Source organism: Pleurodeles waltl, chromosome 6, assembly GCF_031143425.1.
Source record: "Pleurodeles waltl isolate 20211129_DDA chromosome 6, aPleWal1.hap1.20221129, whole genome shotgun sequence".
Taxonomy (NCBI): Eukaryota; Metazoa; Chordata; class Amphibia; order Caudata; family Salamandridae; genus Pleurodeles; species Pleurodeles waltl.
In genome coordinates, this window is record NC_090445.1 from 336889433 (window position 1) to 336915063 (window position 25631).

Below are 25631 nucleotides of genomic sequence, written 5' to 3' on the forward strand. Positions count from 1 at the left end.
CAAACACCCTTCAAGAAAATCACAAGGCCCTGTAGGTGCAATACAATTCTTTTAGCTAGGTGTATCACTACTATGGGGTCCTTGATCATAACCTTTCCTAGTATATTTCCTGTATGTCTGTTGTGCATAAATACACATTATGTTCATCGCATAAATGGTTAATGGCAAGCTGCTGTTTTGTACTGACTGCACCAGTTTGTAAAGTACCATGACGTCAGACTGTCCCTGGTACAGAAAATGGCAAAAATAAAAACAGAAATGTTAATTTACTGTTTCCAGAATGCGTGTGTATCTATGTGGTGATGGAATTCATTTTTAAAAGGTCGGTGACCCCACAACATGCTTTGATTACCATGTGCAGAAAGGTAAGTAGTGGGCTTTCTAAAGGCCTCCTTATCTAAAGTATGCTAAATACTCAACACACGTGAACTTGTATTTCATAGGCTAGGACTCAGAAGTAAAGAGCCCTTTAATTTCTATATACTTGTATTCTGCAGCCCTTCTCTGCTAATGTATGTATGAAATTAAACTCTCAGTGAAACAGTAATTTCAAGTAACAGGCAATATTTATTAAATCACCTTAAATACATACATCCTGAAATAGGCTGAGAGGTAAACTCCGGATGAAATAGACTACATGGCCAGAGCTCTGCTTCTTTTGGCCAACGTGCCACAGATTTATATCGCTTGTCTTTGTCATCGACGATGAGTACTTTGCTTATATTTTACACGAGTAGCCCCTTCGAACAGTGAGGCCGAGGTCAGAAACGTGGCAGTTTCAGGTCTCAGTTTCGTGCTGGTGAACTCTCCACAAATGTGTTCGCACAGGGTCTGTACGGGCAGTTAGTCAAGTGCTCTGGCGCACAGTTCGGTAAATTGTCCGTTTTGTTGCTGGAGATAGCAGCTTAACCATTCAGTCCTTACCAGCTGTCCCTGCTACCTCCTTATAAAAGCGTGCCACAAAGTTAGGGTCGCATTCCTCCAGCCTACGCAGGAATTCGTTGCGCTCATCCTCTGTCCAGTTGGCAAACCACTGGTCCCAGAGGCGTAGCTGGCACTGGAAAATGTTGGGTGATTGGTCATCCATGCCCAGACGGCCAAGACCCTCCAACAGCAGGCAGATCTTTCCTGGTACCGCCTTAGCCACCAGGTCTTGCAAAAAGCGTTCCCTCTGAGAGTGGGACCAACAGCTGAACCAATGTAGGGCACTCTTCATCTCATTGGCGGTGATGTAGGACATAGGATAGGGTTCTGTGTCTTCCGGAGCCAGCGCCATAGCCTGTGGTACAAAAGGACACAGCTTTAGGGATAACTTGTTTCATCAAGAGCTGCACAACACTGTCAAAGGGGGTCGAGACAGTCTCCTAATAAAATATGAAAGAGTGGATTGCATAGTCGTGAATGCTCAGGTTGTTGTTTCGCTTTTTAATGACCTCACAGCCATGCAGAAAAAGAATCAAGGTTGAATATACACAATATTTTTATTGTACCAGGTTAATTATGGAGGCAGGAAGTGAACTCGAAATTAAAAATATTTAAAGATAGTACCCACTTTGACTAGTTTTGAAGCCCCTTCAAAGATGGGCACCACAGGCGTGACGGCATGGATGAGGGTCCAGTAGAAGTGTACCTGGGGAGCTGCTGGGCCCTTGCAAAATAAAAAAGAAACTTGAAAGATAAAATATTTTACTTTTCCTAGCACTGAAGACTATTTTATGTGTTGATGACACGCTGTGCTTGGGAAAAATGCAGTCAGTCAAAGGAAGTAAAATGTGAAGACACTACAGCAGACCACCAGGTGAAGAGGACTGAAAGCCCATGTTTTAGGTGTGTGTATGTACTTTTAAAAGATTTTTCTTGGAAAAACAAAATGCCTTGGCCAATGCCAGCACTAACAAGCAATGGCAAAGCCAACAGATGTCACCTTTCGTCCTATTGACTTACCCAATGCCTTTTAGTTATGCTGTACAGCATATGCAAGCAGCTGTGGAGTATAGTGAAAAGCTATGGCACGTCATTGTGTAGGCACACATGCTGTATTTTGCATTTGTGATTACCAAATTGATGCAGGTGCCATTTAAAAAAAATAACAATTCGAGATTGGGCGGTAAAATGTAAAAATATAAATTAAATAAAAAAGGAACAGAAGTAGTGCAGAAGTGCTATTAAGGCATATGGGCTAGTAGCAATTTGCAGCCTGGTCTTCTGCAAAAAATAAATACATGTTAAAAAGTCAGTGGGTGAGGTGAGGGTGTAGCAAGGGGGGCGCAGAGTAGTATCTTCATCAATGGGGAGGAGGAGGGCAGGAAGGGGAAGCAGCAATCAAAGGAGAAATACACAAGTGAGAAAGCAACAAGGGGGCAAAAGCACACAGGCAATATATAGCAACACAGATTACAGCAGAGCAAGGAACAGAAGTACACGAGAGGCACTGCTGGAAAACACAAGCCCTCATGGGGAGAAGAACCAAAAAGAAAAGTAGTAAGGTAAGCAGTGAAAGTACACACGTAATGAGGTTATGCTCAAGAGGAGGGACAAACACAAAAAGCATTCACAAAGCCAACAGGTCTCGCCTATGCAAGAGCTATTGGCTTTGCCAATGTGTTTTAGCCATGTTGTACTTTTATTTAAACAAGGAACCCCTTGGACTGAATAACGGTTCCTGAGACAGGGGAAAAGAACAAATAACAAAGAAACCCCAGCAACCTAACTTATTTTTACCTACTTAATACTCTATTAATGGTTCAGATGGAACAATTGTTATTTATGCCATCATCTATATTATCCATAAAATCAACGATATTGCATCTTTATATCCATCATAATATTCTTTGTGTACAAATAATATCCACTTAAACAGTTTGTCAATGCAACTGATCAATACATTTTTTTAAACTCATACACTGCATGCCACCACAATCACTTCCACACATTCTCCTATTACCATATATCCCTCACTTTTACTCCTCACACATATTAATCACAGTTTCACAAAATGTCAGTATTTCTATTGAAAAAGCTTTCAGATGATATATGTGTAAACAGTGAAATCATTAATACTTCTGAACAATTTTTTATCATCTCCTCCTTAATTCATAATACAGTTTGTTGTTGCATATTGCTTTAAAATGTTTCATATTGCATTCATCAATATTGTGGCTAGTGTTGTGTTCTTCAATATTGCGGCTTCAAGTTCAGTTTCTACGCATGTTTCGGTGCCACTGTGCCTTCTTCAGGGAAGCCACTCCAGACACACATCACATGAAATTAACCTAAAAAACATGAATCCAATATTCTGCTGAGCCAAGAATGAATTGTATAGCTTTCACTTCTATTAATAGATACTAAGTCAGAACCTTCACCTTGAACATGCTGTTAGACAAAATGTGTTCTTGTTCCCAAACTAGATCAATCACCACCATGTAGGCCACAGTGTGTAAGAAGTAGAATATAATCAAAAATAAAAATCATGCTTTAACTTTTTTTTATAGTGCTCTCTTAAAAAATATAGAGCGCTTTACATGCCCAGGCTTTTACTCAATAATCAGGGTGATGTCACTTGGCATGATAGAGAGTTCACATACCGAGCTAAAAAAAAAAAAAAGGCACCTGAGATTGTTTTTAGACTCTTAAGACATAACACTTAGGTTCTCTCAGTCTTATGGAGAACTAGGTAGATGACCGAATTACTGTAGGACAAAGAAAGCAGAAAACAATGATGAAAGATTGAGGCTTTCTTTTTTTCCCCAGCCAAATCACAGAATAATACTGATACTAACACATACCAGAAAGTTTGGTAGTAAGAGGATTGGATCGTACATTGAATCTCAAATGTGTCAACCAAGCGTTTAAACTATAACGAGTTGTGCAAGCAGGTGAAAAACATGATGAACAATGTTGTAGAACACAACAGTTATTTAACACGCCTGTGAAATATCGCTGATATACCGCAACATAGATACCACCTATTGTGGATTCATCATAGTGTAGGATAGCTTAAAATTAGGCTGACTATTCAGCTAAGTAGATTGATTGACATACACTAAGGGAAAAATATCTAAAACTTTATCCAGGAAAAGGCCTAATTCTTGCTAAACAATAATCATGCGACCAAAAATTATATATACTGTGTTTCAGAGCAATGCTCCACTCAATTTTATACATCAAACCCAAATTGTTCTACACGCACTTATGCCCTGGTGACAAGCACATCCGAACACGACCCCAGAAGCATACATGCCATGCCTATAACAGCCCCAAACAAATTGTAATACATCAGCAGCTCCAAGGCAAGTACAATGTAAGAACAAGTTCAAGCCGCTCACAAATGTCTTCGCCCACATGTTAGAAAATACACCTCTCCCCAAACACGTACAATTTGCCATGTTGCTCATAGTCCGTTCCGAACTGTTCCCAGGCGTGCATACACTACAGGACAACTCTCACAGTCTTCAGTGAGACGTCATCTTCACTAAATATAAGTGTACGTGCAATGCTGAGCACCTGAGCCATTAATAACAGAGTATTAATTAGCTATGTTGTACACCAATATGGCTACTGTTCAGTATGGCTAAAATTTTGTGGAATAGAGTGTCAGAGTGAAGTGGCGTAGAGTGACATAGACTGTTGTAGAGTGGAGGCTCATAAAGTGGAGTAGAGTAGGGTGGCCACAAGTGTAGAGTGCTGTAGAGTGAAATGAAGTAAAGTGTCAGAATGCAGTATCTAGAGTGGAGTAGAGGGTCAAGGAGTGGAGCAGAGTATTGTAGAGTGACATAACATGGAGCGTCGTACAGTGGAGGCCTAGAGAATTGTTGTATAGCATAGAGGGAAGAAGTGTGTCGTGGAGTGGACTGGTGCATAGATGAGCAGAGTATTGTACAGTGACATTGCTTAGAGTGGAGTATGCGTGGTGTGGTAGCGCACTGTCATTACAGACAACACATTTTCTTTTGAAATGACATTGCATTAGCACACACAGTTTTACTGATACAACTATAGAGTACACAAACGGTAAGGTGTGGAAATGGCGTCAATAAGTGAACTGATTTGTTTTGATCATATTAAAATATTTGTTTCTGCCACACTTCAGAATTACAAAAAAAAGTGCTTCATTTGTGCTTTCCTAATTCCGGTATATTCTGAAATATGTGCACAATTCATTTACAGTAACATTTTGCTGTATGTTAGAAAAAATAGCATCCTACAGCCTTTCCTCTCACATGGGTAGCAAGCAGGATTGTAACATAAATCCTCTCATTCAGAAGTCAGTAAAAGAAAATTAAACACCAAGCTCCATGGAAGACAGAGTCTGATATTTTACCTCGGTCTTTGAATGTACAGCAAATGTGACAAGATTAAAACAAAATTTAAAGGCCTGTTTACAGAGAGAGCAAACACTCTTGGAAGAATAGAAGGAGCAACGGTGAACAGGCTATTCTTCACGAGAGTGAGTAACTCAAACTGGGCAGACTAAGTCAAATAAAGCCAGCAAATAGAAAGCAAGCAAATGTGACTTACAAACCACAAAGTCAAAGGTAAGAAATGGTTGGAATGCCTCCGCAGGGAAGCTTTCAGAATGTCCCCAAGATGTCTTTGCAAACCAGACAGTGCAGCCTCACTAAAGAGGGGAGGCAAGCCCACAAAAGCTAATGAAAAAAAGCATGCAAATAAGTGACAACAAAGCTGACCAATTGAAGTCTAAGTCTTTTAACAACTAGTCGGCAAGACCTTAAAAGGGTTTGTGAATTCAGCCCTGCATCAAGAGGGGTCATCAACGGAGGGAGCTTTTGCTTACCAGGCGTGCACTGAGCACAGTTCGTCATAAAGAGAGGGCGTACTGAGGGGGCACGGGGAGGGTCAACATAGATGAAGTGTACTAGGCACTTACCCAGTGATTACTGAATACAGCTCCACTGTGCGCCTGCAACTCCTCTTGATACTTCCACCAGACAATGGTGGAATGCGAACACATCAGGAAAACCCAAAGTGGAAAGAGGTTTGAGATTAAAACTGATCACTGCAGCTGGGAGCCTGACATGTCATCTACAGTGAATGAAATGTGCATTTTGTTCCAGATCCACAAATACATGCAAACACCTCCCATACAATATAATTCAGTGGCCCCGTTTATCCCCTCTAAAATCTATATTGCGCATTTAGCTTTCTGTTGGGGGCATGAAATTGGGATGTTTACCTCCTTCCCTTTATCTGCTATATTTATGTTCCCCCCTTTTCCTTCTGTTCCTGATGGGGGGGAAAGCAGGCATATTCGGAAAACCAGATATCATTTGGCCTTCTGGAGAGCATAACTTCATTTTTATTTTGCTAATACTCTCTCAATGTGTGAATGTTATTTTCTTTCCCTTGTACTTGGTCCCATTTTTTTTTTATTTTTTTTAACTTGGAGCCAAGAAGCCTCCAGGCAATCATTGTACTGTGCAAGTATTAAAATCACCTGCCACTGACTGTGATTTTAATACTTTTTAATAATTTGTTGGTCAAATTCTCACACCTAGTGTTATTTACTCCTAACCTCCCAATGTTTCCTCAGCAAAATGCTCCTTCGCTAACCCCCACTGGCTCCTCTTAGCAACAGTCTGACTAGCAAACCTGTGTAATAAAATGAATCTTTGGCAAAGCATTTTTTTTGCATATATAAAATCCCCAAACAACACGTCAAAAAATATGCATGTGATATGTACATGTGGCGCTTAAAAGCCACTGCTTTAGCGAGTGCTCTAATTGCTATTGTTAAAGTGTTTAGCAAGTGCTTCGTGGGCGCTCTGATGCGCTGCATTGTCCATACTTGTAATTGTGCCCATTAATATGGTGAGCGCATCCTATGTTCTTAGTGTTCTACAGTTAGGGTGACCAGACATCCTGCATTTCCCCGGGCAGTCCCAGTCTTCAGAGGACTGTCCTAGTGCCCCAACACTTTTCCTAAATGCCAACAAATGTCTCGGTTTTTGGGACAAAGAAACTCATTCTGCAAAGCAGAAATAACAGTGCTCTCCTTTCAAGAGTTGCCTCTGAAGCGATTTAATGCATTATCTGTTTCTGTCAGGCAGGACAGGAGGAGGTGGGCTGTGTGCTTGCAGCAAAGGGAAGACAAAGTGGGGAAGAGGGCAGGGGGTTCTTTGCGATAAGTTTTATATAATGTAGCCTTGTAATTGTGTGGGGAATATATATATAACACAAAAGACTGTAGTCCTATTTTTATGTCCGACCTGTCCCGGTTTTTGTTTCTCAAAATCTGGTCGCCCCATTTACAGTGCACCATCACATGTGACACTTTACATGAGCTGCAGTTACATTACACAGGGTCATGTGCATTGTCTATAGGCATGGGGAGATTAATTTATTAGTCCAGAACCACATTGAGCTGGGGCTGAGCCTCGAATCTGTTTACTCAAGTTCCACAGTGAGGTGCTCAGACTGTAATGCCACATCGCGGGTAGAGGGAAGAAAGATTGGCTCGTCATGGGCTCGAGATTACAATAGGATCTCAGGCTGAGCCAGGCTCTGGCATGGCTTGCGCTTCAGTGGTTCGCCCAACACTCACAACCCCCGACACAAAGCACCACACAAATCCACCGGGTTTTTCATAAAATACATGCACTCAGAGCTGCACGATGCGCCGCAGCATGTGGAATAGAGGTTTTATGCTCTCGGTGAGATATATGGTGAGAGTGCTGCGCAGTGTCGAGTGCAGATCGTTGCAAGGTACACACAAGACTAACTATTGTGACTCTCTGCACACTAGCATTCTTAATATACGAATCGTGATGCCCAATGTAAGCTAATAATAAGGCTCACAACTGCCAGCACATGAGCTGTCTAGAAGGCTAGGCCTGAAAAGGACACTCAGTACGTAAAATTGAACATTTTGGGTACGCCTTAACATCTCAAACATATCAGTGACAATAATAAACAGGCATTGGCAAAGCTAATGTGTCTCACCTATGCAAGAGCAACTGGCTTTTGACACAATGTTTTAGCAATGTTGTACTCCAGCGTGGCTGTGTTTAGCATGGCTAAACGCTAATGGCATGGAGGGGGAGGCGTGTCAAAGTGCAGAGTACAGTGTTGAAGTGTGGAGGAGCGTACAGTGGAGTGGCACAGTAGTGTGAAGTAGCATACAGTGGGCTGGAGTGGTACACAGTGGAGTAAAGTGCATAGATTGGAGCGGCTTGCAGTGTCGTAGAGTATAGTGTCAGAGGGAGTAAAGTGGCACAGAGTGGACTAGAGATGTACAGTGGAGTGGCATAGTTTGGAGCAGAGTGTCGGAATACATTGAGTGTCAGATTGGAGGACGCAGAGAGGAGTGGCGTAACGCAGAGTGCAGTAAAGTTTCGTAGAGTGGAGTGACATAAAGTGGAGTAAAGGGTCAGAGTGGCATGGCACAGAGTGGAGAAAAGAGGCATAGAGTGTCAGTGTTGTAGACTGGCATAGAGTATTGTAGTGGCCTAGAGTAGAGTAGAGTGGCATGGATTGGAGTGGGACAGAGTGGAGTGGCATAAAGTGGAGTATACATGGTGCGACAATACACTGCCATTACAGACAATATATTTACAACTGAAATAACCAGTACATTTGCACATAGTTCTACTGATAGAACTATACAGTGCACATAAGATATTGTGTGGAAATGGCATCACCTAGTGTATTATTTTGTTTTCATCATATCAAAACATTTATTTCCACTACACATCAGAATTACAAAAATGTGCTTTATTTGTACTTTCCTCATTCTGATATATTCTGAAATGTGTACAGTTCTTTTAAGGACATTTACATTTTGTTGTAGTAACCCCCCCCTCCCCCCCCCCCCCCCCAAAAAAAATAAAAACATTTCTTTCTTATCCCCAGTAGCCAGCAAGATAATCACATAAATCCCCCCACTTTGAAGTCAGGGAAAGAAAACTAAACACCAAGCTCCCTCAGAAGACAGAACCTGAGATTTGACCTATATCTTTAAACGCACAGCAAATGTGACAAGATAGGAACAAAATGAATAGGCCTTATTACGGAAAGCGAGGACTCATGGAAGAATACAAGGAGCAATGGTAAACAGGCTATGCTCCATGGAATGGAGAAAGATATGCTGGACAGCCTAAAACAAATAAAGCCAGAAAACGGAAAGCTGACAACTGTGAATTACAAACCCAATGGTAAGCAATGGACGGAATGTATTCCCAAGGAACCTATCAGAATGTCCCCAAGAAGCCTTTTCACAACCAGGCCATGAGAAAAAAAAACAGAGTGTTAATGCAGTGCAATTAAATTAGGGAAATAATACACACAGGAACAAAAGCATTATACTTAACAACAAAGGGAGTAACTTGCTTTATTATGACAAATGTGTGTTTCCTATACAGTAGCCATACTACAATACTAGTAGTGGGTAATGCAGGTCTTCAATAGTAAGAGATAACCTTAAGGGATCCTAATCAGGGCCATTAAAATTATGTGATTCTGCAGCTCTTTCCACATAATTATAGATTTGGTACATTTGCCGCATAATCCATCATCTTCTGCACAATTTGCAGTTTAACATAAGCAAATTATTTCTAGCTACAATAAAACTTAATAATGCACTGCTTGCAAAATGCCCTTTAACGTGCAGTAATAGGTCACCTTTCTTTTGATGACAATGCTGCATTTATGTGTTATACTGATATTAAGAGGTGAAACCTCTGCTCAGTGTCAACTTTGTCAAAAAAAAAAACAAGCATTGGCAAAGCCAGTAGGTCTCGCCTACATGAGAGCTATTGCTTTATCAATGTTTTTAACCATGTAGTACAGCAGTGTAGCTGTGGGTGGGAGGCAAACCAGACCGATGGCAGGTTCATGGGAGGGGAAAAAAGCAATATGACAGTGCAGGCCATATCACGGGGCTTATTATGTCTCACCTGAGACAACGTATGCGCTGTCACTTGCAAGATATTTCAGTTACTTACAGGGGGTTTTGTGGTCACCCACTGCTTTCACTTTCACTCTCAATTGCTTGCTTTTCTTGAGATCGGGTATTAAGCTCTACTTTTTAGGGCCAAGCCTGCAAGAGCACGCGCTAGTGCATGGTTCTCACTTGCAAGACATTTTTATATACAAAAAGGGCTTGGAACCCACTCTTTGGGTACCATTTGCTGGCTTCATGTCACTCTTCTTTACCTGCCTGCTTAATTGTTCAGTGCTTGCGAAATGTCATTTCCGATCCCTGCTGTGGAGCAAGGGCAAGCACAAATTAATAACAATTAATCTGTGCCCGTCCGCTGCTCCTGGTGTGTTTGAGGTACTATTTCTTCCCACTCCCCCTGCCTGCTTCACCCTCCATAGCGCTTGCGGGTTTCTCTTGTCTTGTGTTGTTGGGGCCGTGAGCATATTTGTGAATCCGGCAGACGGCGATACGCAGTTAAATTACGTTCACAGCTGGCGCTGAAAATCTGCTTTTTTATGTATTGTTTTTATGATTCTCAATAGATAATCTTTAGGTGCTGGAGGTCCAATGCCATACATTTGTGCAGTTCTGCCCTAAAAGGATTTCAGTTCCTGGAAACAATGGTGCTTGTGTTGTGCGACATGTCAAAGACCGGGAAAAGCACAAACGTTATTCACATTCATTTTTTAAAGGCATGGGTAAATTAAGGAAGTTGCCCAGAATCACAGGATATTGCACCGATGCAGAGATTTGAACCTGGCTGCCCCGTTCCAATGTCGGCAGCCCTGGCAGTTACACCACATCATTGCCTCACTAATCTCCTGTGCCAAAAATGTTTACTGGTCTTGTGTAATACAACTGGTGCTCATGTAAAGCGCGCCGATACTTTGGGTGGAGTTTGAGATATATAAAGAAGAAAAAAAGTACCTGGATTTAAGTGTCTGAGTGCTACATGCAATTCTGTCCTAAAAAGAACAGGGGCTGTTTAGATAAGCGTGGCTACATTAAAAAACATGTTCTGTCCCTTGGTAACTCTTCCACCTTTTCATCAATACTATTATTTCAGAACTATTGGAGAGGGATCCTCTGCTTTGGCAAGAGCTACTGAACTTGAAAGTTTACCAGTTATAATGTTTAAAAATCCAGCCATTCAAATTATTTAACAATACTGTCCATTACATGCCTTATTAAACGTTATCCAATCACAGGCATATTTCTGATTAGTTTTTTAACTTTAGTCTACAGTTTCAAACGTTTTCGCAGAGATGGTAGTTAACATTTACGAAATGGCTACCGGACGGTTATAGCTCCTATGGCAAGTCTGCAAGATGTTTGTTGTGTTCAAACAGCCCACAGGGCCCAACCCTACCATCGGAAGCTGTAAAGAAAGGAGACCGTTCCGATCGATGTGAATCCCAAAAGGGCCATTTCCAAGTTTGGACAAATCACATCTCTTGAATATGACCTTGGAGACAGGGTCCACTTGGTACTGCTGAAAAACAGGGGCAGGCGTGGGGGGGCTTTGTACAGCCCCCTTTTGCCACCCCACCTGACCTGTGTACTTCTCCCGCCCCAACTGTGTACAGCTCCTGTTCCCTCTCCAGCCAGCCCTCTCCTGCACTGAAACACTACATCCCTGCAACATTATCCAGCTCACCACCCTCCTACACTGCCCCTTTCAGTACCCTCTTCCAACGTCTGTCCAAATTTCTCTTTGGGAACTCCCGCCTCTACCTCCTCTGAGGGTGTAAACGATGGGGGAATAAAGGGGCCAGAATAATGCCCTGTACTAGTCTGGGTCGGCAGAAAGGAAATCGGGATGCAAGAACTCAAGTGTTTTAGTCTTCATTTATGAAGGTGTTCTCTGTAACCAACTATTTCCATATAAAGCACTTCAAAGCCTCTACAGTGATAGCATGTGTAGGAAAGTACCCTCTTTCTGGCATGGTTACCCCCACTTTTTGCCTGCTGTCAGTGCGTTTGGACTATTTTCACTTGGATCCTGCTAACCAGGACCCCAGTGATTGTGCTCTCTCCCTCTAAATTTGGTTGATTAGTACTTTGCACACACCACAATTGCCATACTGGTGCCCCCATATAAGTCTCTAGTATGTGGTTCTTAGGGATCCAAGGCATTGGAGCACCAGGGGATCCCCATTGGCTGCAGCATCTATTGTGCCACCCATGGGAGTCCATGCAAAATGTGTCTGCAGGCCTGCCATTGCAGCCTGCGTGAAAAGGTGCATGCACCCTTTCAGTAAAGGTCACTGCACCAGGTCACTGTAAGTCACCTCTATGGTAGGCCCTCCTAGCCCAGAGAGGAGGGTGCCCCTACAAACTCCAGCTCCATTTCACTGGACTTCTTGAGTGCAAGAAGCCATTTTACCCGTGCACTGGACACTACCTTTGTCCAGCTACATAATGGTAACTCCGAACCTGGGCATGTTTGGTATCAAACATGTCAGAATCATACCCCAATACTGTTGCCAGTATTGGTTGTATGATTCCATGCACTCTGGAGGCTCCTTAGATGACCACCAGCATTGCTCCCATCAGTCTTCTGGGGTTTTCCAGGCAGCCTGCACTGCTGCCACCCCCCAGACAGGTTTCTGCTCTCCTGTTGCTTGACCAGCTCAGGCAGAGGAAGACCGAACAAAGGATTTCCTGTGGGAGAGGAAGGTAACATCCTCGCCCTTGAAAATAGGGGTTATACGGCTTGGGAGGGGTTTGGCTCCCCCAGCCACCGGTATGCTTTGAAGGGCACATTTAGTGCCCTCCTTGCATAAATCGGTTTGCACCAGTCCAGGGACTCCCGGTCCCTGCTCTAGTACAAAACTGGACAATGGAAAGGGGAGTGACCACCCCTCCCCCCCATCACCACTGCAGGGGTGGTGCCCAGAGCCCCTCCATGTGGTCACTTGGTTCTGCCATCTTGAATCCAAGGTGGGCAGAGGCTCCTGGGAGCATCTGAGTGGCCATGTCAGGTAGGTGACATCACAGCCCCCTCCTGATAGGCGGTCACCCTGCTAGGTGAACAATCCCCCTTCCTGGGCAATTTAGGGTCTCCCTCTTGGGTGGGTCCTCAGATTTGACATCTAGTAGGACTCCGCTGTATCGTTTACTTCATCTTCTGGCCACTGGGACTGCAACTGGACCCTCCAGGAACCGACAATATGCAACTTCAGCGACGACTACGCTCTGCAACACTGTTTCTCTGGCTCCTTCCAACATCTGCAACATTTCACTGGCTGTGCATCCTGAGGATGAGGAGTCGTCAGCCTGCACAAGAAGTAAGAAGTAATCTCCCGTGGAGTAAATGAGTCACTCCTCTGCATCCACAGCCACCAACTGCAATGACAACCGGCTGCGTGGATCCTGCATCACAGGTGGTGGTCTGGAGTGGTCCCTTTGGTCTTCTCTACCAGCTGTCCAACTTGGGAGATGGTAAGCCCTTGCCTCTCCTTGCAGGACAGTACCCCTAAGCACTACGACTCTTGCAGCTACCAAGGCTCGTTTGTTCCTCCTCCAAGGGATCTTCAGGCTCCATGTAGACACGGCCCCTGGCACTCCTTCCAGCGCAGCACAGTCTCCTGCCTGCTGCTCCAGCGACGTGGGACTCCTCTTCATGTGTGCTGAGTGTGCCTTATTGCGACTCCTGTGCCTGCTGCCTATGGGGGCTGCCTCCTCTTGTGACTCTCACAGTTGCTGAGGATCACCCCGGACTCCCGTCCTTGGGTGAAGTCTCCAGGACCTTGCTGGTCCTCTTCAGCCTTGCAAAATCTTCTTCTCCGACTCTTGCATTTGCTAAGATTTGTTGACGGTTTTCCAGCACCACTGACCGCTGACACAGGACATCATTCGCATCACTTCTGGAACTCCTCTTCTGCTACTGTGCTGCACTGCTTACTTTCTTTGTCCACCGTCGACCTGGTCCTGCATCCACAGAAGAGTAGGTAGTGGCTCCTGCCACAACAGGACACTCCAACTTGAACTGGACTCGGTCCCCTTCCTTTGCAGGTCCTCTTCTGTCAGGATCCACTTTTGGGTTCTTCCAGTCTTGTCTGGGTCCTGCACAATCCTTTCCCCAAAGTCCTCCTGTTGGTTTTGGGGAAAACCAGGTACTTACCACTGCCCTCCTGGTCGCTGGGGGTCACTCTGGTACTCACCTCCTGGGGTTTCTAGTTCCTACAGCTCCCCTCTATTGATTACCCTTCCTTGGGTGGGGGGCTGCATTTCACATTCCACTTTATTAATATATAGTTTGGCCCTCTCTTAGGCCCTCACTATTTGCTATTGCGTTTACCAATGCCTACTGCTTTCTATGCTATTTACTGATTGCTAATGTGTATATAATAGTGTTTTACTTACCTCCAGTTAGGGTATTGCCTATGCAGTATTCTAGTATGAGTGTTACTATAATAAAGTACTTTTATTTTTGTAACACTGTGTGGTTCTTTCATGTGTGTGCGAGTGTTGTGTGACTGTAGTGGTATTGTATAAGCTTTGCATGTTTCCTAAATAAGTCTTGGCTGCTCATCCACAGCTACCTCTAGAGAGCCTTGGCTTCCTAGACACTGCCTCCACTGCTCTAATTGGGGATACTTGGACCTAGTATAAGGTGGTAACACCATAGGTGATCACCATACACCAGGCCAGCTTCCTACAGTAGGCACTATAAATAATGCAATACCATGTTAAAGGTTTTCTCTTTCGTTATGGAAACAGTGATCTTACTCAAGACACCATGGGGTGCTCACAATCAGAGCCTTAACCGCCACCAATATATAGGGAGTATCTCATTTTTTAGGTTTATTCTGTTTTTTGTTAAACCAAGGGATGAAACGAAGTGCATCCCAGTTAACTGTGTGTAACTTGTAAACTCCTGGCACTTAAGAATTGTTTGCAACATGCATGTTAGTGGTACTCCTTTTGATCAACATTGGAGTGAAAGACTGAAGCCACTTGCGGAACTTGAACTTCTGACCTGCAAGCCCTGCCCCATATGAACTCAATTTCCTGAGCTGTATCAGAGGGAACACAAAAGTCCTTTACAAATTGAGGGACAGAGGGGGGTTAGTGGTTATGAATATTTTAAAAACCTAGCGATCCTTGTTTGCCATATTTGGTAAATTGTCCTTTGAGTTTTTCAAAATGATATCTCTGGTGTTCCACAGAGGGTTCCTAGACCACTTTATGGTTTATCTGTACAGTGAAAGGTGAAATGCTTTTGTTTTTGTTCTCGGCACGCACTAGAGTAAATGAGCATTTAAGACCTTGAAATAAAAGCCTTTGAGAAGAGTTTTCACATCTTGGTATAGAGAAGGGATGCTCCCAATGGTCCACCCCTTGCCCTTTTGTTTCCTTCTAGTTTCGAGGTGTTCATTGAGTGTTTTTAAATAAAATCTCTCCAAGTTAGAACTCACTTTCTGCCTTGTTTACCATGTTCCCAAAAGGTTCACTTGATTGGGAGGGGTGGGGGGACGACACCACACCCACCAGTCGATATTGGCTTTCTTTTCAAAGTACCTGAAAGAAGCCAGTGGCTGTATGCAAATCCCCAGTAGGCAACCTCACACAAGGTAAAAACACCTACTAGAAGGGATGAAGAGGCATAGACATCTGACAACAGCTTAACTGACATACTAATTACACATTCAGTGTACCCAACGCTTACCAGTTACCCAATTTAAATGAAAACTTTGTTTTAAGATGTCAGCTTTTTATTAAATCTGGTGTTCCCAGCTCTTCTGTATTCTACGGTTTTCTTTTTTGTATGAATATTTGTTTCTTATAGAATATGAACACTAGCAAGAGTTTTCTCCCTCAGTTTTTTTCCAAGAATCAACCGGTATATGGCTGCGTTCTTAATATTATTGCCAAATTATCTGCACAAGAACTCACTTTATGCTTGGCTGCTGATGTATTCTATCTTGTATAAAGCACACTGATGTTCTTCATTGCTTTGTCCACACAGTAGAAAGATAATAAATTAGCCTATTCAGTTTTTCGTGTTTCTGTCTCAGAGGAAACTCATGGATTTGGCTGAAGGAGTTAAAGTTTCAATAACTCTACCCACTGCCATTCCACATAGGTAAATACACTTACCAATGCCTACTTATAATTAACATTAAATCCTGTTTGCTTCAGTGACTGTCTCCTCACAACACTAGCCAGTGCCTCTGGATTTATGGTCTTGCTTAGCACAGGTGCTCTCGCTAGCAAGACTGTTGTGTTGAGTAATGGGCTCCAAGCCCACCCACTGCTTACCACTCATGGGATTGTCACTCATTTTTTGCCTTCTAAGTGGGCAGAACAAGCCAGGCGTCAGTTTGTTTTCCTGCAGTGGAGCACGGACAAAGTACTAATTGAGTCACATGGATTATGGTCTTTCCACCCTTTGCTCTGTGATTGCGGTACTATTTTTTGGATTTGCGCACTTGCAAATATATTGTGAATTGAACAAATAAAAAAAATACAAAACCTTAAAAAGAGGCTTAGAACCAGCCCCTCCTTACCTAAACATACCACCGGATTAGTCCAACGTTGCTCTGATTTATGTGTTTCTAATTGGCCAGCACGTTGTCTGCTTTCACTTCCTACTCTCTGCTGCTTTGCCGTCCTGGCATCTTGTTGCCTCGGGAACAAATACACCTTCCGGTCACTGCCATTGGCTAAAGGTCAGTGTCCTTTCACTGACCATAACCCTCTAAAAGTACTTTTATGTTTACTTTCACATCCCCTTCCCTCCTGAACACGTCATCCCCCGGATTAATCAAGGTGAGAAATGAAACGTAATAGTGTGCTAATGCCAAATAGCACCAGCATGCTTGAAAGCCCCCTTGAGCAAAATGTGATTGGTCTTAAAATACCTCAGCTTACTTGCACTTTTGCCAGCAAATGTGGGTGTTTGCTGCACCCTCACGCCCGCCCCAACAAGTATTCCCAGGCCTCTCTGCCGGCAGGATGAGCTCCGTTACATGCGGGCAGGCACACCTTGGCATGTTTTACCACATGTATTCATTAAAGGAAGCAACAAACATTAAAAAACACGTTCTCTTTTTACGCATATCTACTGAACATAAATCAAACACACTGTTTCCTTACTCTCACAAAGATCCTGCTCTCTGTTGCCTAATCCCATCACATGTAGAAATTATAGAAAGTGTTTTGAAATAAAAGCGAGTCCTTTTCTCTTTGATGAGATACAGACCACCTCGCTTTTCTTCCTTCTGTGTTGGAAGAGGAAGAAATAGGGATGGGGTGGGTGGGAAAGGAATAAATAACACAGACGGGGGAGTGATGGGAATAAGGAGCACAGACTGGGGGTGGGAGTGTAAAAAGCAACAAGGACAGCAGTACTGACAGACATTCTGCCACTAGGCAGGGTAAGAAGATAGAATAAAATAAACAAGTATTGGCAAACCAGGAGGAGAATGGAACCAACCTGCTCACCTATCCACCCAAGGTGCATCACCAGTCAGATTGACTTTACAGCTTCTCCTGCTTCGTTCGTCTGAGGCAGCAAATCCTTTTTATCGGGTCCTTTACTAGAGGGCTATACAACCTTGTGGAACTATTTTTGGCTACAGCCCTCTGCCTCCTCAACTTCCATTTTGGTGACTAAGTCCGAATGTAGAAATCTTTACTGCGACTTCGACCCAAGGCCATCCTACGACAAACTCTCTCCTCAGACACCACCTGCTTTCTTGCCCTGCTGAACTTTCCCTTCTCAGAATTTCTTCTAACTGTAAAGATAAGCACTGACTGGGCCCAATCTACATCTTATATCTGAACCATGCTCCATTGCGGCTGGCCATATTTTTTCAACTTTGAGAATGTCTTCCATGACTGGATGTCTGCGGTGGTGCTGTGATCTTTAGGCACATGTTTTCACACACACAATTTTTTTTATATAAATTCGTAACTCTGGTTCTAATGATTAGATTTTTGTAGTTTTGTTGTCAAATAATATATTAAAATGTACCCTACTTTTTAAAACTGGTTTTGGATTTTTCTTGTGTTGTATTTTCACTTTGTTACTGTTTGTGTCCTGCAAAAACACTTAACACATTGCCTCTAAGTTAAGCCTGACTGCTTTTTGTGTCAGGATACCCAGGGTTGCACACAGGTTAATCTAGTGACGTTTTGTGGTTCACCCTGCAAGGGACTGTGCCTGTTGCTTGATCAGGGATCACACCCCAATAAACCAAAAACTCAATTTCTCACACTCATGTACAATCTGTCTAACACTAATCAGCAGGATGAATTTTTCCCACCAACCCCTGTTGGTATTCTCCATGTGTGATATCTCCCAACATATGAAATAAAGAGCTCTTGCCTGTTCCGGTAGAGAGGGAATTAGTTACACAACTACGAACATGTTTTTCACTACAACTCTAAGAGCGTAACATTGGTATAGTACTGGGTTTCAATATATTGACAATAGTGGTGATACGGACATCTTCACGAGTTCTATTTTGGATTTCGATGAATATTTCACTCCTGCCATTTATGTTGCTGTCATGAGACATGCGTTTTTTCATATGAAACAGGAACAAAGTGAAACTGTTGAGGATTATGTGCCTTCACTAAAAAAAGTTGGCAGCGACGTGCACATTTGGAAATTTACACAACAAATTAACTTGTGGCAAAATAGTTCAGTATGCTAAAAACAAAGGTACACAGGATTGTGGATTGCAGGAGACTCAAATCTGAAAGTTATTTTTGCCTTAGTAAAGAAAGCAGAACTATTTAAGTGGTGTGTCAAAGCCACTTTACCGCATAATGTTTGCTATTAAGATTTCTTGGAAAAAGTAAAATAATTAAATAGGAAAAAAGAAAGCAGAGAACGAGAGAGAAGTAAGGAGTTTCACAAAGGGTTTAACATCAATCATGGAAGAGTAGTGAACATGCTGTGCTACAGTAGTGGACATACCACAAATTCACTGAGAGCTGACTAATGCCCTTCTAAAGCTGCCAATTGCTTAGAATGTGAAACTATTGTTCACGTTGCAAGAGTACGTAGGAAGAAAACTAATAATTTGGTAGCATGTGTTACAGAGAGTAACTGATTTGTAAAAGAATTAAACTTATGAAGAAATTATTCCGCACAAAGACTGTACAAAATAAATGGTGGTGTAAAAGCAGTAAATCGTTATGTTGTTTTTCATTCGTTGGGGATTTCTTGCAGGTTGTTGCAGATTCTGGATCCCCATTTACTATTACTGCATGTTTGGTCTGGGAAAATAACTCTTACACTATATTGCTTCTCATTTAGAACTCACTGATGTGAGCCCAGAAGGTTTTTACAGACGACAATACTGATAAGATGGGATATAGTGTTCTTGTATTAAATTTCAAAAACAAACAAGCTATGTGTAAACTGTATGTGGCAGCTGATGGTCAATCTGTTTTGGAAAGACCAAAGGGTGTACCTGCGCAGGTTTTAGCTGCTTGTGATGGTAAAGACACAAAAAGGAATTTCAAAATGTGTTAAATGGCAAGGTTGGAAAACTCAAATGGTGCACACACCAGTTCTGAGTCAAAGCTTCTGCCATTCCCTAAATACATAAAGCACGTATTACTACAAGATGCAGGCATCATTTATCCAAATTAAGTATCCGAATTTCACCAGCGATTGTCGCTAGATGAGAAAATGGTAGAATTTGTTTATGTGTTTATCGAAGATGCTCAAATGATAATATTGTGGTTGACCAATTTCTGTTACCAAGGATTGAGGAGAAGCTTCTCCACCATAGAGCTATCATCATATCATCAAATTTCTCTGCATTCTTCTATTAAGCATTTTACAGCATTTTGTACTCCTTTCAGTCTCTTTCATTTCCATTAAATGCCTTTCATGCTTCGCTTCACTGCATCCATTTTCCAAAGAATTATGACAGAACTATTTTGTGATACGCTGGGGGCTGGATTTTTTTTCAGGATGACATTTAAGTCATTGGTCGCAAAAAAAAAAAAAGTACATGACAAAGGTTTGATATAAGTTTTAAATATATTGAAAGAAAAAAGTTTAACAGCACAATCACTAAATACAGCTTTGTGGGAAAGAAAGTAACTTTGGTCAAGAGATTAGTGGTGAAGGCATTAAAACCAAGGAAAAACCTACTGTTCCATTGTTAATGAACCTTCCCCAAGATCCAAGGTGATCTTGAGTAATTTTTACGCATGGTTGAGTTCTACTCTAAATTTGTGAGCACGTTTTGAGAGAAAAATGCATGCTAAGAGGGCTTTAAGAAAATCTAAAGGTAAATTTATGTCGCTGAGAGAATGTCAATATTCCTTCAAGGATATCAAGAATGCTATCACTAAAGCACCTAATTTACAGGAGTTTTATCCTGCTGCTAGCACTACAGAAATGATGGGTGAAAGTAGTGTTCTTACTCAAATTGCTGAGCATGGGAAAGAGGTTGCCATTGCTTATGTGTCTCTGCCACTCTCGCCTACAGAGGAAAAATACCCTATCAAAGACAGAGAAACACTGGTACTGCCACAAATTTTTGTGGGGTACGATATTTACTATAAGAAGTGACCATAAGCCGCTGATTAAAGGTATAAAGTTCAATATATACCAGGGGCCAAAAATATTACTGCTGATTTTTTAAATAGGGGGGTGCTACCTCTGCAGGAAATTGATACGGATCTGTGGAATGAATATTCAGTTGTTGGTGTTTTTCAAGTTGGTCATTTGGGAAACAGTTTTGAAAAAGATTAATGGTTAGATGCCTCTGACAAGGATGAAGTCTTACCTCTAGAACCCAAGTTCGTCACCCCTGTTTTAGCTTTCTTTTACAGTTCATATTTCATTAATTTTAGCAATTATATTTACATATTTTTATCAGCTTACTTTTAATATAGGAAAACAAGCTGCTTGTTTAGTTAGCCTTTCCACAGCATGTAATCATTACTTTCTGTCCAAAGGCTAAAGAACACTGTACATGCTAGTTTGTGTTGCTCGTTCAGGAGACATCTTCTAACACCTAGAGAAAGCGCTGCATTGGAACTGTACTTCCAACACAGTATGGTTTGACATATAAACAGTGCACTGAACCAGAGGGGGCAGAGGGCATTCCGGCCACAACTATCCTGTGAGGCATGCTGTAAGATATGCGGCTCGGTTGGCGTTGATACACCAGCCTCCTGAGAGGACTGCCATCTACATCACCAACTAACTCCAAACACTGTTTCCAGGGTTGGGGCTAATCCCTTTAATCGAGCCAGGCAGAAGGCTACACCCACTATGCTCTCAGTGTAGACACAGGGTTAAGTAGGAACCTCTAGAACATCTAGAACCACATACAACATCGTTGGATTGTTTATCTTTTTTTACCCTGTTTGTAATGCTGATTCCTTTGTCTCATCTGCCAAATTATCGCAGTTCACGCCTTTATATGCCAGATTGAGATTGTTTCAATAAATGTATCGAAAAACGTATCATCTTTCATCTTTTGTGTCTCGCCTTTGCATGCATGAGTAATAATATGAAAGGGGTACAATCTGTTTCCACGGCTTCCCTGGGGAGTCAGAGTACTGTGTTCAGGTTGCCATAATCACCTCTCACCCCAGGGGATTTGGGGGTTCGGATGAGGCACTGTGAGCTAGCGAGGAGTTAAGCCGACAGGTACTAATGGTGTGGGTGGACTCAGTCTCTCACACTCTGCCATCCTAAACACACAGTCCTACAGTAGGACGTATATAACATGATCAATTGGCTGGATGGTAGTTGCAAGAGTATCAGTTTTAGTTGATATGCTTCCTAGGTGGACTGAATTGAGCACTGTTGGTAAGGCAGATACTAAAACGGAACGTACATTTTTTTATTAAGTTTTCTGGATAGTAGGGCGGTATATGGGTGACTCGCGCTCCATTGCAGCGAGTGTGCGCCTGGCAGAGAAAGTGAGATAGTGTGTGCTGTGGTAAAATCAGGAATGTAGTGATGACACTATGCGGCCCAAAGGACCTCTAATGCTGTGGTGATGTTGGACAATTTGGTTCCCTGTGTGGACCTTTTCACCATGGCTGGGACTCCAAGTCCTGCGTCCCCACTCCTATCCTCCTCCCCTCAATTAATCAATATACTGCATTTGTTTAACCTGATGCAGCAAGCCTCCCATTCCCTGTCCCCTGCTTAATGTGCTGTGGATACTCACTTTGAAAGAAGAGCGTATAGAAATGTATCTTTGTAAACAGTCACTAGAGATACTGGGTGTCACTATTATAGTTTTAATAATTTTGACTTTTGTCTGAAATATTAATAAAGACATACTTCAAAAATAATAAAAAAGTATTCTGTAGAGTGCTGTGGGCAGATAGATGAACAAGAAACAGGCCTTCTTGCTACACTGTCTGCTGCTTGAAAGAAATGTAAATCTGCTACTTTGGTTTATCTGCAAAATGGCTTTAATTGAAGGAGTTATTTGAACAGTATTCTTTTTGGGAAGTACTGTAAGGTGACCTGATGAGCTGTGGAGTGTGTACTTTTAATGGGCAGTTATACAAATATAATTATTTACACTAGGTACAGTCTGCACATTACTTATCTATATTTCAGAAACACTTTTTTTAAATCTTAAACCTAAATATTCTGTGCACTTTGTGGCAGCCTATTTTATAATGAGTGTAATTAAAGTCTGAAATAATGTAGATAATCAAGGTGGTGTTTGTCACAGACTGGGACCTCGTAACACTAAAAACGACACTATTCCCCACTGCAATAACCAGCATTCAATTTTATGGCCGTATGATCTCGATCACACACACGCACCACGCCTCCCCTCCACCCATTAAACAACAGAGGTTTCACAGCGTAACATTGTGCATCGCTCACTGATTACTTTAACTCAATTATTTTTTCATTTAGGTTCTTCGTTATTTTGCATGCAGTTACTTAGAGGTGAAAGACAAACAAAATAGTTACAGAATATTTTGTTCGTTTTAGTCAAGCCTTTGATCCCGCTCATGCTCCTGCTGACTCCATCCCCACTGTCTCAGGATCAGTTCAGTTGTTTTCATGCACTTCGACCACATACAACAGGGGACCTGTGTTCCACATGGTAGAGAACCCCGCCTCCCCTCCAAGCACCTATGAGGCAGAGGCCTACAAAAGGTAATTGTCATAGGAATAAATATTGGTTCTGTATAGAAATGTAAGGTTTCTGGCGTCCTGGGACGTCATATGGTCAAATATGCTACTTCCGGTGGTGCCATCAGGATTAAAAGTGAAGAGAGGTCGCGATACGTAGTATGAAGTGGTTTAAATGCATGCTGCCTATATACCTTCACAAATGCTGCTGTAAAATATAGAGTGACATGTTGTGTAATTGAGGTATTTGTGTTAAACGGAGTAGAAAAGCACTGCGATCTTTGTAAAACTCGGTCTGTATGTGACAAAAAGGATGCCAGAATTAATTCGCTACACAATTTTTTTTTGGGGGGCGGAGAGGGGGGGAAATCTAAGCACATAATGAGCGTATACTAACTAACCCGACCATACGGGACGGGTGTCACTGACTATCCTGGTGGTGGGGCAGCTGCTCCCCCTCCCCACCCTACCCCCAAAAAAACGAGACTACACGTGACTTCCCAGCAGCCAAATCCATCCACAGTCCAGGTCCTCCCTCGCCCTTTCAAAGGTAACCACAACGCTCACTTGAGTACGGCGGGCATTTCAACGAACTCTGTTGCTTTACCCTTAACCTACTCTCCACGCCCATTACTTCACTCCTTCCGCTGACCAATCAACAGAAGTCACTAGACGAAAGCATCACCTACCTCCCTTTCACTTATTCCCAGCGATGGCTATTATTCCCACGGCCCTGCTGCAGTCAACAATTAGCTTGGCTAATCAATATCTTCTGTACAACATTCATAACGCTATCCTTACTCACCCCTACCTAACTCCGGCCGGGGCAGCAGGAGCCACATAAACGGGAATAAAGCAACAACTGGCGACATGGAAAAGGGACTGTCTATATAGAAAGGGAAGACTCAAATTAATAGTAGTAGACATAGAAAGGAGACTAACACTGCAAGCCTGGACAGTAGTAGTGCCCTGCGGTTAGCGCTACCCCGAGCTCGCAGCTCAAAGAAACAAGCATTGGCAAAGCCAAAAGGCTTTGCCTGTGCGAGCTCTATTGGCTTTGTAAATGTTTTTATTTTTAGCATGTTGTATAGGAGCGTTAGCTGCTGTGCAACATGACTCAAAGAAAAAATAAATAAAACGGTATGCCGCAGCGCTGTTTTATTTTAAGCCACGTTGGATGGATAGGGAAAGGAAGAAAGAAGTGAAACACGAACTGGAAACGGGAAGAAGAAAAAAGTAAAAACATAGAAAGCAAGAGGCGACGTTTGGAAGGGGACCATGAGAAAAAGGATGAAAGAGGGAGGAAGTAAAGTAAACGGAGAGCAATGAGATAAAACAAAAAATGTATTTTAAGAGGAAAGCATAGGAAGGAGACAAAGCCTAGGGTGACCACCCGTCCGTAAATTTCACGGACTGTCCGTAATTTCGCCCTGCCGTCCGTTGTCCGTGATGAAAGCCTTAACGGACGGCATTTGTCCGTAATTTTAGCCTTTCACCTAAAGGGTGATGAAGCTGAGATGAAGGTTTTACATTTATTTGCGCTTAAACGTAGTGTAGCAATAATCAAGTGTGACTTTAATCGAACTAAATAAGATTGTACGGGGACAAATGTGCCCTCAGAGTAGTTTGCCAACATTTATAAGCGTGCTTTATATAACGTGATGTATTAGAATTGTGCTAATTTGACATAATCGTAAACGTGTGCCATGATTTTGCTTGTTAGAAATGTTTTAGCTTAGCATGACTTTAATGGAGGCTTTGGCCTAGCTGCCGCGTCTCACGATTTAGATGCTCGTATTTTTCCACTGTGCTAATAAACGTGTATTTTTGCTTGAACCTGTACTTTTCCAGTGAGACCGTTCACATGCTTATCTTAAGGTTTCGTGCCAGCCTGGCATTTTTTCTCTTTGCTCCAAGGTCAATCTGCAGGTGCGGACAATGGAAGCTCTGAAAGTGAGTTAATTGGTATAAAATGTTGCAACTTGCGTACCCGTCTCCAAGGATAATGTATGCTTAAGTAAAAGCTTGAGAACTGTTGTTTTGATTGGACAATTTGAAGCTAACCTATGAACCCTCCAATGGAAGACCCTACTGGATTTGGACTGTTGTCTATTTAAACCAGGTGCACGAGAGGAAAGTAGCCATTACAGCCATTATTGCCATTACCTGCCATCGCACCCAGCAGCCATTCGTCATCTTTGATGTGCGACGCCATTTTGAGAGACTTTAATGCTTTCTCTAATCGAGAGAAAGAGACTTTTAAGTAATTCTCGCCCTAGAGACTTTAACTTTGATTTGTCCCTTTGCATGAAGTAATAGTTTTATTTTGCCGCTGAGAGGCAATTGCCCTGTCCACCCTGCCCCTTTGCCCCGCCCCATGCTGATTGGAACCGGTACCCATGCTGATCGAAATCGGTACCTGTGAGACGAAGACTTCCTTGAATGCTGATTGAATTTGGTAAATATGAAAGAAATTGTACAATTGCATTGTGTTTCTTTTTAGGTAACCAACTGCTGATTTTTGATAAGAGCCCTAGTTAGGAGTTTTCCAAATTAATGTTGCTAAATTGTGTTTGCATGAAGTCCCACATGCCG

General features: G+C 42.5%; 1 protein-coding gene across 9 annotated transcripts; it reads right to left on the bottom strand.

Annotated features, from left to right (window-relative positions):
- Positions 1 to 547: 547 nt before the first annotated feature.
- C6H14orf119 (chromosome 6 C14orf119 homolog) lies at positions 548 to 23925 on the bottom strand. 9 transcript variants are annotated; one of them, XM_069238212.1, is made up of 3 exons: positions 23842 to 23923; positions 1553 to 1648; positions 548 to 1279 (listed from the first exon to the last, which is right to left on the bottom strand). In XM_069238212.1, exon 3 carries the CDS (start codon positions 1274 to 1276, stop codon positions 914 to 916), a length of 363 nt encoding a protein of 120 aa, XP_069094313.1. In that variant the 5' UTR covers positions 1277 to 1279; positions 1553 to 1648; positions 23842 to 23923; the 3' UTR covers positions 548 to 913. The 9 variants fall into 9 exon arrangements, with proteins under 9 accessions (XP_069094313.1, XP_069094314.1, XP_069094315.1 ...); XM_069238213.1 differs by having other exon boundaries at positions 23848 to 23895; XM_069238214.1 differs by having other exon boundaries at positions 23726 to 23844.
- Positions 23926 to 25631: the final 1706 nt, after the last annotated feature.

What these genes read in the sequence shown, in the direction of transcription:
- C6H14orf119 (XM_069238210.1), bottom strand. Translation starts at nt 17,408, where the DNA reads ATGCACCTTGGGTGGATAGGTGAGCAG. An exon ending in TTGGGTGGATAGGTGAGCAG is followed by an intron (nt 1,649 to 17,381) that starts GTTGGTTCCATT and finishes TTATTTTGCAAG; the next exon opens with GGCCCAGCAGCTCCCCAGGT. An exon ending in GGGCTTCAAAACTAGTCAAA is followed by an intron (nt 1,280 to 1,552) that starts GTGGGTACTATC and finishes TTTGTACCACAG; the next exon opens with GCTATGGCGCTGGCTCCGGA.